General features: G+C 35.6%; 2 protein-coding genes across 2 annotated transcripts; one reads left to right on the plus strand and one right to left on the minus strand.

The window, feature by feature from the left end:
• The first annotated feature begins 1,063 nt into the window (after nt 1-1,063).
• LOC125495499 (uncharacterized) lies at nt 1,064-1,930 on the plus strand. The gene has a single exon (XM_048640236.1). The coding sequence runs from the start codon at nt 1,064-1,066 to the stop codon at nt 1,928-1,930; it is 867 nt and encodes a 288-aa protein (XP_048496193.1).
• An 8,936-nt stretch (nt 1,931-10,866) lies between these two features.
• LOC104888803 (kirola) lies at nt 10,867-14,070 on the minus strand. Its single transcript, XM_010673887.4, has 2 exons — nt 13,802-14,070; nt 10,867-11,361 (listed from the first exon to the last, which is right to left on the minus strand). Exons 1-2 carry the CDS (start codon nt 13,986-13,988, stop codon nt 11,084-11,086), a joined length of 465 nt encoding a protein of 154 aa, XP_010672189.1. The 5' UTR covers nt 13,989-14,070; the 3' UTR covers nt 10,867-11,083.
• Nucleotides 14,071-17,832: the final 3,762 nt, after the last annotated feature.

Here is a 17,832-nt window from a genome sequence, read left to right on the forward strand (position 1 = left end):
GTACGAAACTGTCCAATCTACTTGCTCGCTTCTGCCATATTTCTGGTCAAATGCTCAGTGTACGAAAGTCATTTGTTAAATTTAGCCCAAATGTTTCCGAGGCCATGGGTTAGGAATACAAACGTATCTTGCAATTGAATGCCAACGTGTCCCTGGGTACATATCTCGGTACTCCTGTGGATATCCAAGGGAAGAAAACTCAGCACTTCACTTTCTTACTTGATAAAATTTCTCAGCGTATAACCGCGTGGAATCATTCACCAATTTCGCAAGCTGGGAAATTGATTCTCATTAATTCAGTTCTCATTGCTTCCATAGCTCACATCCTATCCGTCTTCATAATCCCACAACAATCACTAATAAGTTGGATGCGATGCTAGCACGATTCTTCTGGTCCAATTGCTCAGGTAAAGGAATTGCTTGGAAAAGCAAGGAGCTCTTGCATTTGCAAAAAGGTGCTGGAAGACTTGGATTACGTAGTATTGCGGTGCACAATCGTTCCCTTCTGATTAAGAAAGTATGGCGTATTCATAGGAATTCCAATGGCCTCATCAGTAAAGTATTTGCTGATCAAACTTTGCGCCCTGGTTCTTCAATAGCTACACTGCGTCCTATGCGGAGTCAATGTTCTTGGGGTGCGCGCGGGTTACTTCAAGCTGAGAAGGTGCTCTTGACAAATTATATTTGGAAAATTGGATCCAAGTCCAGGTTACGTGCTGGCAATGAGCGATGGGTTCATGGAAGGATTCCCCTCTTTCGGGATGATGTCTCTCTTCACACTGCTACTACTGTTTCCATTGCTTCACTCTTGTTGCCACACCAACAAGGATGGAATGTTTCCCGGCTTCATTCACTTTTTCATTCTAGCACAGTTCGTGATATACGTGCTCTTGAAGTGCCACGACTCACAAACCAAGAGGACCTTTCTATTTGGCCGTTTACTACTTCGGGCCAATACACTACCAAATCTGGTTACTATTTCCTCTCTTGAAATACCGATATCTACAGCATGAACACCCCTCTCAATTCGGAGTTCTTTTGAATTTTATGGGGATTGCGCATCATGCCAAAATGGAAAATTTTCCTCTGGAAACTGTACCATAACGGGTTAGCAACAACAGCTAACCTTTCGTACCGTGGTCTGGCTAGTTCAGATGGTTGTCCAAGCTGTAATTTGGAACCTGAGACATGCCAACACCTTTTCCGCTTTTGTCATCTATCCACGTTAGCATGGCAAACTAGCCAACTGAGTATTAATTCCAATGTCACTCCCCTTGTGAGCTTTAAAGACTGGCTCATTGCATGGATACACTATTTCTACCAGCAGGATGGATATAATGGCCATCGTCTTCCATTGTTTGTGGCTATTTTATGGGCTATTTGGCAGGGAAAGAATCAAAAGGTTTTCAACGGAACAATACCTGATCTGCCTCTAATCCGTTCACTTCAGGACAAAGGTATCCAACAACACTTTACCTTTCTGGCTACTCCTATTCCTCAGCTTAAGTTCTTGCATGAGGCACCAGGTCCTCCAGGGTTTCTTTTCGCACATTTTGGGTTATCCTTCTCCGAGGTACCACAGTTACATATACAAGTAGATGGGTCCTGGAAGAAGTCTTCTCCTTTGGCCGGTAATGCCTGGGTTGTTGATAACGTTAGTACTAACGCAAGGGAGGGCCAAGGTAGCTGCATTTATGCTGAGTCAGCCCTGGTGGCTGAAGCCCGGGCTTTTCTGGGAGCCTTGCTTTGGGCTCAAGCTCGGGGTTATTATCAAATTTTGATCTACACAGACTCCGAAATCCTGGTCCGGAGTTTGCTTCATCAAGCCACACAACCTATTTCAATTGCCTGGACTCTCAACGACATTCGAATCCTGGGACAACAACTCCGATGGTGTCGGATTATAAAAGCTAATCGGCAACAGGTGTAGAGGGCACATGAATTGGCCAATCATGTTCGCCTAGGACAGATACCAATTGCCACCCTGCTGTAGTTGGTTATTTTTTGTTTTATGTTCTTGTATGTTTTACCGATGTCTAAAAAAAAAAAAAATATATCTACTCATATTGTTTAAACAATCCAAAACAAAAATATATCTTACAACAAAGCAAAAAGCACAAATAACTCGTTTGAAGCTACAATTAACCAAGTTTTTCTGTAAGAATCGCACATTTCAACAGAACTATTATACAAATAAACAAACCTAACAGAGATAATAAAACAGCAACTAAACAAAGGAAACTACTAAAAAAACGGACAAAGTATATAGTATGCAACAAAAACTGTTCAACTGGAAATTGTCTACACACCATAACCCACACTTACAGCATTATAACTTAAACCCTAAAAACCGAAAAAATATGATATTATTGCATCTAAACTAAAAAAAGAAATTAAATAAACTAAAAAACAAAAAAGTATAATGAAATCAGATCTGAAACTAAAAAACTATAATGAACTCAGAAAATAGAGAGAAGGAAAATAAAAAAAACGAACGAAAATTGAAAAACAAGGGACGAAAATGAACAAAAAAAAATGAACGAAAATGAAAAAAGAAAGAATGAAAATGAACAGAAAGGAACGAAAATAAGAAAAGCAAGAACGAAAATGAACAAAAATAAAAAAAAAACGAACAGAAATACAAAAGAGAAAAATTATAAATATGAAATTACATTAATTAATCAAAACAAACATCAACAAATTGTAGATCTGAAAAACGAAAAATCATCAACAAATGTGGGTGTTGTTGTTGTTGGTGCGGGTGTTGGCGGTGGGTGACTTTTTCGTCGTGGCTTGTACTCGTCGTGGCGGTGGGTAACAACGACGGAAACCACATAATCTTCCCTCGACACTTTCAAGAAATCCTAATGAGTTGAAAGAGAAAATGGAACTAAAAAATGCAGAAAATGAAAGTTTGGAGGAAGAAGAGTTGAATGAGGGTTGAAAAACCAACAAATTGTAGATCTAATATTTATTGTTGTGGAGAAGAAAGAGAATTTAATGAGGGAAAAGGAAGGGCATGAGAGAGGAGGGAGAAGGAAGGGCGTGAGAATAGAGGAGAGAGAATTTAATGAGAGATTATGTTGTTGTGGAGAGGAGAGAGGATTTAATGAGAGAGAAGGAAGGGCGTGAGCGCAGCCATATCACATATGATGAGTACATTTTAATTTTTTTTTAAAAAAAATCATTAGGGCTGCGTTTTTTTTATAAGCGCAGCCCTTCACTCAGAAGGGTTGCGCTTGTCAAAAAAACGCAGCCCTTCTTACAGTCAGAAGGGCTGCGTTTTTTTGACAAGCGCAACCTTTTTGAAAAAGGGCTGCGCTTTTCTTCAAAAATGCAACCCTTCTGTTATGCAGGGTTGCGCTTTTTTAAAAAAACGCAGCCCTACAATAAAGAAGGGCTGCGTTTTGAAGAAAGCGCAACCCTTCTTTTTTTTCCCCTAGTGAATACACGAATAAATTCCATCCCAATAAACATAATCAATGATTCAAAAGGAGTAATGCACCTCTATAACTACCAAATATCTCTCCCGAGTACCAATGGTTACTCTAAACAAGCAATCAAACCTATTCCCATGGAATCATGTAAGAAAGAGACATTAAACATGGCATCATAAATAAATTCCTAGTAATCCTATCTACTTATTCCCATAGAGATATTCATACTCTTGTTCGAATCAACAAATCCATCTTCTAAATTTAATTCCCATTGAAAATAAGACATAAGGAATCAATTCAAAATCATATATCCCTAGTATAATAATGAAAATAAGAACAATTCAATCAAGCAAGAACAATTAATCACATCAACTTGGGATTAATGGAGGAATTCATGTATTAATCATTGTTAGGGTTCAAGTTAACCCTAGATTATAAAACTACTCACTCATAATTGAAATAACAAAGCAAATAATAAATAAATTGAAAGACAAAATAATAATAAAGGAAAAGAAGAGATTAGAAAAACTTAGTCTTTACTTGAATGAATCAAACTTGTAGAAATCGATGTTCCATAATGGAGTTTTCTCTCAAAAGCTCTCTAAAAAGTGATAGTCTATTCTCTAATAATGAAAAAGTACTCAAAAGTATGTTTAATAAAACCTAATATCGTTTTCATAAACTAAAAAAAAAGGAATAATTAAAACCGCGAAATAAATCGGACAATAGTGTGCACGGTCGAGCGAAAAGCTGCAAGGGCGTGCAGGACCGTGCACGGCAAGCAGGAAGTTGCTTGTGCGTGCGCGCGAATCAGAAGGTTTTTGACGCTTTTTGTTACAATTATGCACGGGCAAGCGAGATCTCGCTTGGGCGTGCGCCTTGGTGCGTGGGCAAGCGAGATCCTGCTTGGGCGTGCGCCTTAGTGCATGGGCAAGCGAACTTCTGCTTGGTCCCGCAAAGAGAGTAATCTTTGATATCGTCATTCCTTCAACTCCAAAAGCACTCAAACTCATCTTCTCGCATCCGAAAACCGCCATCTAGACCATCTACGAATCATATTAGCTCCTCTTAGTCACAATCGGCCTCAATAACATTAAAATCACATGAAAGACCCGAAATAACCCTAATCCTAACCCACCACCCCAGCCCCCTCCCCCACCACCAGCTGCGTGATCTCGAAATAACACAATGGTTCAAAAGAGTGCCCAAATCATGCAATTAGACCTAATATCCACTAAAATCTTCATGAAAATGAGACTTAATACCTACCTATATGCAACTAAAAACCGACTTATCAAACCCCCAAGCTAAACTAATGCTTGTCCTCAAGCATTCCAACATGAAACATAGGGAAAAGTAAGATAAAACTCTTGAAGCACACACACAACACGGTTTTCAAATCAATCTTCAATGTGAAAATAAAACCATGAAGAGAATAAACACAAAACTATTCAATCCAAGTCCTAGATCTCATAATTGTGACTTGACAACCAATATTACCACTTTGCTCCCCAAGCTTGCCTTGACCATGCATGATAACCCTCACTCTAGTCGTGCACACAACACTCATGTGTATAAAAGGGTTAAATAGTCGCTCAAGGCTCCATTCCATTGACTATATCCTACCATAAGCTTGCACATCTTCTCACTCTTCACCGCTATAGGACTATGTTATATGCAAAGAATCATGAGGTCTTATATGGGTTATAATGAAGGCTTAAGGTATGGGTGTGGAAAGTTCTAGAAAAGTGGTGCTCAAAGGGGAAAGTGAAGCTTTTTTTCTTCTTCAAACACCCTTGACAATAATTACCAATCCTCAAGCACACATTTTAATTTCACTTCATTTTCTCTTTCTCATTAGCTACTTCATAACTCCTCAACTCTAAACTCCAATTTCCTTTTATTACACACTAAAGACATAAATCACAATCTTTTTTTTTCTTTTGTTTTCTCTTTTTTTTTTTTAAGTAAAGAATTTAACAAATCATCTACAAGAGGAAATCAATAGGAGTTTCAAAGAAAATAACTATGAGGAGGTGAACTCAACACAATCAAACACCACAAAATATCTCTAGTGTCACGTGTAACTTCATCAACATAGCTTCACAATCCCCTAGGTAGGAAAAGGTAAAGGGCTAAAGATGTAGTTAATCAAGAAAAACAAGCTAGGCTCAGAGGGGTGACAAAAAGAGAGTAATCAATGTAGGTGGCATTTGGTTAAGTAGCTCAGAAATAACAGATGCCTCAATCATATTCAATGCACAAACAAGTCAATGCGATCTCAAGGAGTATCAATGCAAGTTCTAGAGAATAATAGCCAAAGAAGAGCATCACACATGAAAAGAAAGACTAAAAAAATATTAGTCTATTAGGCTCAAATAACCTCACTAGGTATATATTTTTGGCTAATAAGTATAGTCAAGTCTCCCTTGGGAGGATCAAACCGTCTTACCACAAACCATTCAAATCACAACGAGCAAGGAAAGATAAAAAATAGTTCAGAGTTATTCAAATCATGCTCAGACTTCACATAGAGATGAGCATATAACCAAACTTAGTGTGTACTATCAGCAGAGATCGATCCTACGTGCAACCTAAAATGCAACTAAATGATGAAACTATATGCAAAAACGAAAAATAAAAATGCCTAAATGATGAATATGTACAGATGATGTGGTAAATCCCTCCCCCAAGCTAGTATGTCACAATGTCCGCAATGTGACAAAGGTAAAGAGTATGCATCAAACTTCGGGTTTTGTTGTTTCTCGCACACCTCACTATGTTTGTCGCCTACGTAAGGCTTTCTATGGCCTTAAACAGGCTCCTCGTGCATGATATTATCGTTTTGTTACTCATCTCTTACACATGGGTTTTATTATCACCAAGAGTGATAATTCTCTCGTGACTTTTCACCATGGCCCAGACATTGCATATTTACTTTTGTATGTTGATGATATTTTTTTGGTTTTCATATGATATATTGCGAGAACGGATCATTGCCCAGCTCAAAACTGTGTTCCTGATGTCTAATTTGGCCCCTTGAGTTATTTTCTAGGTACTCAGTCACCCGGACACCATCTTATATGCTATTATCGCATCTCAAAATTGAGTTCTCAATGTCTGATTTGGGCCACTTGAGTTATTTTCTAGGTACTGTAGTCACCCGGACACCATTTTATATGTTATTATCGCAGCATAAATATGCACAAGAAATTCTAGAGCGTGCTGGCATGACTAGTTGTAATCCCTCCGCTACTCCTGTTGACACAGTCTAAACTTAGTGCCGATGTTGGCCCTTTGTCTCGTGATCCTACCTTATATCACAGTTATGCAGGTGCTCTTAGTACCTCACTTTTACTCGTCGAGCAGGTTTGTCTGTTTATGCACGACCCTAGGTTCTCTCATTATGATGCATTAAAACGGATCTTGCGCTACATTCAGGGCACTATTTATCATGGGTTACATTTATATCCTTCTTCCTTGCGTCTGATCAATTATACTGATGCTGATTGGGGTGGGTGCCTAGACACTCGGCGTTCTACCTTTAGATGTCGTTGTTTTTTAGGGGACAACCTTATTTCCTGGTCTTCTAAGTGCCAGGCTACTCTTTCTCGCTCTAGTGCAGAGGCAGAATATCGAGGTGTCCCTAATGTTGTAGCTGAATCCTGTTGTGGTTGCGCAACTTACTACTAGAGTTGCATTGTCCGCTTCGTCAAGCTACACTTGTCTATTGCAATAATATGAATACTATTTATTTGTCCAACAATCCTGTTCAGCAACAGCGCACAAACATGTTGAATTGGATATTCACTTTGTTCGGGAAAAGGTTGCTCTAGGACAAGTTCATGTTCTACATGTGCCCACTTGGTACCAGTTTGCAGATATTTTCACAAAAGACCTTCCTAGACAACTTTTTTTGGATTTTAAATCCAGTCTTAACGTTCGTCTTCCTCCTGCTATGACTTTGGAGGTGTGATAAAGAATACTATTAAGATATTATTTTCTTATTATTTTAGGTTATATTTTGTTAAGTTTCCTAATTATATTAGGAGTCATATTATTGTAATCTTATATATATTTGTTCAATACAATCACTCTAAATTAAGAAGTTTTTCATTATCTAACCATACAAAATTCTTTTTGTCAACAATCCCAATACATCGTGTTGAGATCCTCTAGAGTTTCAAAATAACTCTACACGGTAGAGTTCGTTAAATATCAGTCGTTGATTAAGAAATCAAAGACTTGTATTTTCTTTCCCAAAAATCCCCCCTATTTTTCCCCGAATATCCTGCCCATATCTTTTCCTTTCCCACTAATCACGAGCCCTTGATTTTATAATATATGGTCAGGATTCAACTCTACTTTGTAGAGTTTTCATAAAACTCTAGAGAATCCGGACCCCAATACATCACCATGCATTGTCGTATGAGTTTGCCAACTGCTATATACTTACCAATATTTATGAGAAGTTAAATGTGAGCTCTTATAGGAAGGTCTTTTGTTTTCAATAATTTTTTTCTACTCCTCCCAAAATTTTATATTCTACAAAGATATCTAAAACAATTCACCCATCTCGAAATTATATCATTCCGTTTATTAAATTTATAAATCCAACTCAAATTGTCTTTTAAATAATCCTCAATCGTACTCCTTCCGTTTCCCAAAGATCTTCCCACTTATTGTTCCTACAGATACCAAGGAAAATCAAGTTGTGGGGCATGGTGTGAGTAAAGTAGGAGAGAGAAAGGGGTTAAGATAAATAAACAAATAAAAAGGGATTAAAGTAGGAGAGAGAAAGGGAGTAAAATTGAATTAATAATGTAATGGTGGACCATATGATAGGGACATGAGAGGGTAAATAGGGAAATTTGTTTGCCAAATAAGGAATAAAGCAAAAGAGTGAAGATCTTTTGGAAACACCCTTAAACGAAAAGAGGGAAGATCTTTAGGAAACGGAGGGAGTATTCTCTAATGAACTGGAATCAACAAAATCAATTCCAAAACTTCTTCAAATCAGAATTTGGAGAAAGGGGATGCTTAAAGTTTTGTTGCGTTTGAAGTACCCTAAATTTTAATTGTGCTTGAGTTTTTATTTCCAACGTAAATTCATATATTCTTTTTTTCTAAAAAAAAAGGTTATACGTGATAGAGTTAGGAGAAAGAGAATGTTGGAAAGCTTAGAGAGAATGGTGATGTAATTTTATGTGTATATATAGTACATGGGTAAGCAATATAATACGTCTAAATACATTAGAGTTTTTGTGTAAGTACATTAGCTAATAGTTAGGGATTGACTATCAATCTAGATGAGTAAATCAAGCTAAGGGATTACACGGAGTAAACACCAAACAATAACTAATAATAGTGATGATATCAGTTATCCTTTACAATACACTCCAAACTTTACTCATATATCTATTTAAATTTTTTGGAAAAATTGATGGAAATAGTCCCAATTATGGGCGTTCTTCCATTTTTAGTCCCAACTAACGTTTATTTTTTGGTGATCCCAACTTTGCCTCATTTTTTCTATTTTGGTCCTTATTTAGAGGCAATCGGTTGAGTGAATCAAACTTAATTTTTTTTAATTAAACTTGTCAGAGGGGTTTATTTTCCCCTCTCGTTTCACGAAAAAGTAATTGTTGTGCCATTTATTCCCTTTCCCTCTGCAACACACTCCGTTCACCTTCCCCTCTTCAAATTCCTCTTTCTGTCATCTGCCATTGAATCTTGGAGCGAGAAATTGCGGTTGCGAGTTCGGCATTTTTGATGTTTTTCTCCCTCTCACCACTGCCATTGTAGCTGGAAAGTAATTGGGGAGGCGTAATTCGCGTAATTCGAAGCTTTGGGTAGGTAATTCAAAATCCTCCCCCTCTCTTTTTGTTGTTTAAATTTATTTAATTTCTTTAGTTTTTATTTTGATTGGAATTGTTGGTTTGTCTTCATGGTAAAGAATTTTGAAATTTTTCAAAAGCCTTGATTTTTCTGTGAATGGTTTGGAATTGCTTCTTGTTACTGCTATTGTGCTACGACATTGCTTAATTAGTTGTTCTATTTTGAGGTTGTGTTGTTATGGATGATTTTGTGACCCTATGGTTTTTTCGTGGATTTTAAGAGGCATAAAATAGGGCATTTAGAGTATGTTAGTGGTTAGGGTAGGACTTTTCTGGTTGACCCAAATGAACTATATTGGTGGTATTTTGTAAAACTGGTGAAAAAACTGTGGGGGTATACCATTGATGAATTATATTACTTGGTCCCTGGACAGAGTTTGGATGAAGGGTTGAGGGTGTATGCTGACAAAAAGGTTCTTGTCATGGCTATATTTGCAAATAAAAATAGGTCTGTTGATTTGGTTGTTAAACATGGAATTAATCGGCCTAATGTTATTTTGTCATTAGAGGAACTAAGGAAGACTGGTATTTTAACGCTGACTTTTATGGTGCTCAATATAACTAATTGAGTCTTTCTTGACCAATTTATGGTGCTCAATATTTTTTTGTAAAAAAGTTCTAAAGGTCTCTATACACAATATATATTCATTTAAATTGTTCACTCGATCTTCTCTTACAGGGTTAACTCTTACTTTTATTTACATAGCTAACTAATTGAGTCTCTTAACCAATTTATGTTGGGGAATTTAACAAATCATAAGTAAAAATATGTAAGACTTTTTCTGAGACAACCATTGGCTTAAAGCTAACAGTTTACGCATCCATTTCACTGTGTTGTTGTTCTGCAAGCAAAATTTTATACTCCATATTATATCAATGATTCCATAAACTTATCAGCAAATCATTATCCACATACTATACTATACTAGGAGCATCTAACTGTCAAATACAGTACATAACGACAGAAACCAAGTACCAATCAAGCAACCTTATTAAAAGAAAAAAAAGTCAAGTTATCAGCACTCCACATCAGTTGTTACTTGTCATGTTGTCACTTGTCAGATGCCACTAATTGCATACAAAACAATCCCTGTACTTTCGCTATTTGAATTGTTAATACATTAACTTATTAGTATAATTTCAAAGAAAAAAAAAAACTTATTAGTATGATGCCCCACCAGATCTGATTCTGTAATCATGCATCCAAACAGGGGAAGAGCTTGCTTGTCTCTGGTGAGTGGTTAAGTCTAGTTTCCCAAGTCACGCTTCTAATTATAAATGAGCCTCATTTTATTATAAGAATAGGACCACAAGAATTTGAAAAACGGCCCTGCCACAACATCATATACCGGCGCGGGAGGTGCACCTGCTATGTAGCTAGGTGCATGCTAGTGCACCTGGGATTAGGAATACTTAGATACTCTCTTAGCTAGCCAGTTAGGTAGGGTGGGACACTTCACAATATCAACTGGTAACTTTTCTTTGCCGCGAAAAACAAAGAAACCTTATAAAATACTTGTTACTTTGGTGACTGCAATGCAAAAATCATAATTGTATAGTACATAATTGTTACACAAATAACACAACTGACTTCATATTACATAGTTGTTACACACAATCATACAGACATAAAAGCAGCAACCACCCATTATTTAGCATAACATGCATATTCTAAAGGTCACATATTTATTGCATACAAAACATTACACCCATGCATTATATTGCTCATAAATAAAGTAGATGACCCCATCACTTTTTATCATCTTTAAGGTGATGGGCCTCGATATCTTTGGTGACTGCAATGCAAAAATCAATCAATTTGGTAGGGTAGTGCCCTTCATCATGGACCTTCTCAAATTCAGCAGTCCATCTCACCCCTGTTATGTTATCTTTAGGTATCACTTGGACAACCAGAGTGAAGCTTTTGAACTCTTTCAGAAGATCACCTTCTATGATTTTGAATCTCACCATCTTCTTCTCTTCATCTACTGCTTCCACAAGCTCCTTTGCCACACATTTTTTCCCATCTGCAATTCGAGAGAGATCGCCATTATTCCATTAAGACATTAGTATAGAATTATGTTAGCTTTATTTTATATAATTACTTGGCTGCTATATATTGACCTCAGTGCAATATTGTTGTATACACACTTCTGCCGTTGTTGGTAATTTGGTCCAAAGTTTGTGCGAGTTTAGTGTGGGTTACTACGTAGAAAGTGTGGTAAAAAGATGTCGGGTTGAATTTGATTTTATTCATGTTAATTATATCTAGCTAGGAAAGAGAGTTTGGTGTGAGACGACGCCAATCTTACAAGATTCATTGCAATACTATGAGAAAATTGTTCAATTTTTAGAGTAGAAAAAAAAACTCAGATAAATTAAAAATTCTACATTTTTATATATTTTTCGCATATAAATGATTAAACAAAATAGCTTTTAAATAGGCATACAGATTACTACTAATAACATCTTAATTATGAGCCACTAAAGAGAGAAATAAAGAAAATGCCTACGACGTAGCCCACTACTTGCTATTCCACTAACTAGACCATTATTTAGACCATTACTTCTTAGTCCACTAACTAATTATTAGTAAATAATCCTAACTATTAGGAAAACTATTTGACTAATTTTGAAGCATAGTCTAACAAAAATTGTATGATAATATATATCTGCATCATATAATGGTCTTTCGTAAGGCACTCTCACTTTATACTTCATCTATTTCAAAATACTTGACACACTTCACTCTACATGCTTAATTGCCAATGCTTAACTTTAATTCATATAGTTATGAATTATAAAAAAGTTGATATTATTAAAGCATATATTGAAACAAGTCTGACAAAATTCTACATGACAATATTTTATCTGATATAGAATTTACAAACACAGCCAAAAGAGAATGGCCAAGGATATGCTTCTTCAAGCCAAAGGCGCGTAAAGGAAGTCAATAAAATCATCTCAAAAGCATAGCTTTAGCTATTACATGCTGCTCTAGGTGGGAAGTGGAGAAGTATAAGATAAACGCATTCTTTTCAGGTCAGAATAATAGTAAATAGTAGAAAAGCCAAATCATGTCAAGTATTCTAAAATAAATTTAAAATAGTTTTACTATATCACACAAAAACTGAATATACAAAAAATGATTATTTTATATAAAAACAGACTATATCAAATAAAAATTGATTATATCTATTTAATGCAAAGTAAAGTTATTGGGCACTAGATTCGTTCAAGTTTCTTTTAAATAAAAATTTTTCAACAAAAAACCAAAAAAAGTTTACAATTATGGTAAACGTATGTATTTGTGGGGAATCCAATAATTACATGAGCATTTTGTAAGAGTGCAAGAAATGTTTATATGTAAAATCTTAAAAAAACAAATGATTATTTCATTGTCGAACCCTCTTAACTATGTATTCAACTAGTTATATCAAATTTTGCTTGGCTTACTTGGTGAGGATTCCACCTCATGACCTCAAGATCAAGGTTTTGAATCCCGTCAAGTGAGAGGCACTTGGAGAAGGATATATCTTGTCATTCTCCCCTCTTTCTAAGACGATTGAGCCTCTAGGGTAGACCTTTTGCAAAGGTAACCCAAAAATTATTCATCTTATTCATCTAAAAAGATTGTATCAAACCAATTATAATATATAGTTTGCACAACAACTATGGACGGCATAACATGTTTCGAATCCAGATCAACATTTCTAACCTATATTGGTATCCGACTATATTTTTTATTGGCCCCTTAGGCCTTAGTATACAAGGACATATAAGAAGATCGTAATGAAATTAAGCTTGACTTTGTGATTGAGATTGTGCCTTCCAACCTTAAGGTTGAAGGTTCAATTTTCATTAGAGGCAATATTTTAAGGATAAGGATTTCTTTTATCCTCCCCCTAGACCTACTCTCAAAGTGTCTAATTCGCTAATCGGATAGGGTTGACATGTGAGAAGTTTCCATCCAATAAGACATTTCATCTTACCAATCCAAAAATATATGAAGATCATAAAAAAAAGTTAGGATCCCTTCTATAGATGATAAACAATTACTATAGACGGCATGAAACAAATTAAAGACCTTAGACATACTAATAATCTGTTCTTTAAAAATTAAAATCTACATAGTTTGGTTTTTTCATTTGCGAAGAACTTTGATAGTCAATTTCTTTAATATCGAAGAATAAAAAATTATAAAAAAGTTGATATGTCTTGAAAAAAGTATTGAGTCTAACCTTGAAACCCGAATGACTATGTTTTACATCAAATATTACTTATAAATGATGGTCAACGTATGGTAGGTGAATAATGCAAAAGTATATTATAGTGCCTAGATTGAAAGGAAAAGTAGATCAAGTATTGAGTACTCCATCTTCATGTAGATGGTAAACAACGGCATAATTATTATTACAAATGTATTTTAGCACCAAAAAATAATTTGTCGTGTATAAGAATAATTACCTAGGGTATAATTCCAGAAGATGATAGCCCCAGGCTTGCCACATTCACCATCATGCACATCACAACCATGGATATTCTCAGGTGACATGGTGGAGACATCATGTGGCCTGGTGCTAAAAATTTCATGGAAAATATCACCATGACAATTGATATCAACTTCAACTTCTAATTTACCTGTTATGTGCATCTTTTTAAAATTTTGAATCGCTCACTTTCACAGATTTTTTAGATGAGAGTGGTGCAAACACAGGAAGTTTAGGTAAGTAAAATGGTTGGGCTAGGTGCCCTTTATATAGATGCAACTATGTAAATAAGTCAGTAAAGGCTTTTTTTTTTTTTTGTTTTTCTGAAATTTGAAACAATAAATCACCATATAATATTCAATTGTTTCTAGGAAACAGTTGATTTCTCTTAAAAACAAAAAAAAGTAAACAGTTGATTTATGCTCGGTTACATTCATCTATGATTTTTTTAGGCGATATTCACCTCTGTGATTTTGTTCTATATTATTATACAGTGGCAATCTTATTGGCCGACAATATAAGATTGATTGTTGAACCACTTCATATTTTAGTACATTATAGAAAACTTAAATAATTATATTTTAAAATTATTGTACAAGTTTGGAGAATAATTGTATTAACCTAGATTAACTCTAACATTTAATATATACTACCTCTGTTTTTTTCTAGTTGCAACGATTTGACATAAAGTAGAGAGGGAAAATGTCTAATCGTTGCAACTAAAAAAAAACAGAGGTAGTATATATATATATATATATATATATATATATATATATATATATATATATATATATATATATATATATATATATATATATATATATATATATATATAGAGCTTACAAGACAAGAACTAAGACTATAAAAAAGTCCCTTCTATTCTTTTACATACAATATTACTCCAATACACCTCTTCCATCCTTACGGGGTGAAACAACGGATAGATTGGAACGATGTTTAGTAAACAAGTAAGTAAATAGGTCCTCAGTAATAATATCAGCAACCTGAGACTGAGTAAGAACATGTCGAACAATAAGACCTCCCTTGGCAACCATTTCACGAACAAAATGGTAATCATCGTTAATATGTTTGCTACGATCACGATAAACTGGGATAGCAGTGAGATAAGTAGCAGAGACATATCACAATACACGATCACAGGTCGTCGAAAAAAATGGCCAATATCAACAAGAAGTTGCCGGAGCCAAATTGTTTCTGCAGCTGTGTATGCAACTTCCCCATATTCAGCTTCACTGGAGGATTTAGACACAGTGGGTTGCTTTTTCGAGCACCAGGAAATCAATTTTTTTCCAAGAAAAACAGCATAGCCAGTAGTAGAACGACGAGTGTCAGGACAACTCTCCCAATCTGCATCAGAGTAGGCAATAACAACAGTAGGAGAACTGCTGCTATGTAATACAAGACCAAAATTCAAAGTGCCCTACACATATCTGAAAAGTCTTTTCATAGCATGAAGGTGAGTAGTACAAGGAGCATACATAAACTGAGACACCATATATATATATTAACAGCATAAGCAATATCTGGACGAATCATAGTTAAGTATTGCAATGCACCAGTCATATTATGATAATCTGTGGGATCAGCAAAGATGTCTCCGTCAAGAAGAGACAATGTTACTCTAGAGACAACATGTGGGCGAGCGAGTTTAACAGTATGAAGATGGAATTTATGGAGTAAATCAGAGACATACTTATTTTGAGATAAAAATAAATTAAACCAGATGGAGTACGCACAACCTGAACACCTAAGAAATAATGAAGATCCCCTAAATCCTTCATAGCAAATTGTGAAGAAAGAACAGAGATGAATTTTGTAAAAAGTTCAGTAATACTACCAGCGAGAACAATGTCATCAACATATAAGAGAAGAATAATGAGATGACCACGAAATTTGAGAACGAACATGGAAGTGTCATAACTGCTTGAAGCCAACTAATAAGAAAAAATTGCTGAAACGAGAGAACCAAGCTCAAGGAGCTTGTTTCAAACCATAAATGGACTTACGAAGACAACAAATATGAGTTGGTTTAAACGGATGAACGAAACCCGAAGGTTGACGCATATAAACTTCTTTGTGAACAGAACCATGAAGAAAAGCATTTTTGACATCTAATTGACGGATAGACCATTATTTAAGAGAAACAACAATAGTAAGAACTAAGCGAACAATAGTAGGCTTAACGACGAGACTAAAGGTTTCAAAGTAATATTAATACATTCCTGTTGGTGATTGCCAAAAACGACAAGCCTGGCTTTGAACAACTCCACATAACCATCATAATTGTATTTAATCCGATAAACCCACTTACAACCAAGTAAATTCTTGTCATAGTTGCGAGGCACCAACTCCAGTGTATCATTTTTAATTAAAGTCATATATTCATTAAGCATAGCTTGACGTCAACGAGAGTATTTAGAAGCTTGTTTAAAATTAGTGGGTTTCGGCTCAACAATATTAGTTTTTATGTTCATTAAGACTTTAGGCTTGGACACCCCGTCTTTTAAACGAGTGATCAAGGGGGTGATGGTTTTAAGACAACGGGAGGAGACCGAGAAACTTGGAAAGAGGGGGACACAACAATAGATGTAGAGGAAGACGAACTTGGAATGAAGATGGGAACACTCTCAAAGGAGGATGAAGGCCCATTTTCAAGCTGGATAGGGCCAGCAGCAGATGCACCTGGGCCAGACGTTTGGGCGACAGACTGAGGAGGACAGGATACTGGGCCAGCGGACGCTGGAGGCCCAGCGCGCAAGGCAGTGCCCGTGTTTGGTGGCGCGGGATCCAGCGGACGATGGATCTCAGTTCACTTATTCAATTATTCTACCGATAAGTCTGCATGGATTTTAATCCCTACTGCTTTAATCTGATTACATTGGAAATTTGGAATGAACGAGCAGGAAGAGAGTTGGGATTGTTGAAGATCTTAGATTTATTTAGGGGTATCTTAGGTATAAATGAGACCTATTGGTAATTTTGGAAATATAAGCTAAAACAGAGCTGAAATAGAGGTGAAATTGATAGTTTTAAGAAGTTGAATTGATAAGTTAGTTGAAATTTCCGCACCTTAAATTGAGATGTTATTGATGCCAACTTAATTTCAGTCAATTTTTTAGCTTACATTTGATTTAAGCTCTTACCCCAAACACGACTATTTATTTTAGGTGACTTAAACTTTTAGCACCTACTCAACTAAGGTGACTTAAATGTGTTGCCAAACAGATGGCGAATGTATCTTATTGTTGATAACTAATATAATTGATCTATAGAGAATTTTCATAAGGTACTATTGAACTTTTAATAAAGATGATAATACACTTTTCAAACCATTAATAATGAATCCAACATATAATTCTTAATGGCTAACAAACATCAAATATTTCGTTAAATAATCCTTCAAGTACTTAAGTAAAATGCCAAAATTTGTTGAGATTGGTGGAAAGTGTAATAGGAACATATATATAGAGTAACCACTTTTGGAATTTTGGTTGATTGTTGAGGGGGAATAATTAAAGACATATCTAATGTTTGATAGTCATGCATTAAGAATATATATGATGGATACATTACAAAGTTAGGGGAACATGGTTTGATTTTCAAAACACTATGGTACCTCATATGTTCTTAAAAAAATTAAAGGATACCTCATAATAAATCCCTTTTTTTATTTTTCATCTATTTATTAGAGTCAATAGTGTCGCTTAGGATATTTCAGAAAAATGTCGTCCCTCAAGAAGAGATCTTTACTTCATAAGAATAGTTGCTTTTGCAACAATTGTTTGTTTATGAGAGATTCATTAGATTTGATTTTATTGTGATGTGTTGGTATATAATTAACTAACTAAACCTACTTCATCCACATATTCAACAATTGAATTATCCATCTAGCTTGTTTCCAACTTTTGATGTGAGGTTTTTTATACATGAGTTTCTAGATGGCAAGGGCAATGTGCGTCGCACCTTGCCTCTGTGCGTCGCACATTG

The sequence above is a fragment of the Beta vulgaris genome, chromosome 3 (genome assembly GCF_026745355.1).
Source record: "Beta vulgaris subsp. vulgaris cultivar EL10 chromosome 3, EL10.2, whole genome shotgun sequence".
NCBI classification, from domain to species: Eukaryota; Viridiplantae; Streptophyta; class Magnoliopsida; order Caryophyllales; family Amaranthaceae; genus Beta; species Beta vulgaris.

Excerpts from the sequence above, each read along its gene's own strand:
- LOC125495499 (XM_048640236.1), top strand. The coding sequence starts at position 1,064 with ATGCCAAAATGGAAAATTTTCCTCTGGAAACTGTACCATAACGGGTTA.
- LOC104888803 (XM_010673887.4), bottom strand. The coding sequence starts at position 13,988 with ATGCACATAACAGGTAAATTAGAAGTTGAAGTTGATATCAATTGTCAT. Across the intron at positions 11,362-13,801 it reads CTTCTGGAATTATACCCTAG|ATGGGAAAAAATGTGTGGCA; the intron begins GTAATTATTCTT and ends CTCGAATTGCAG.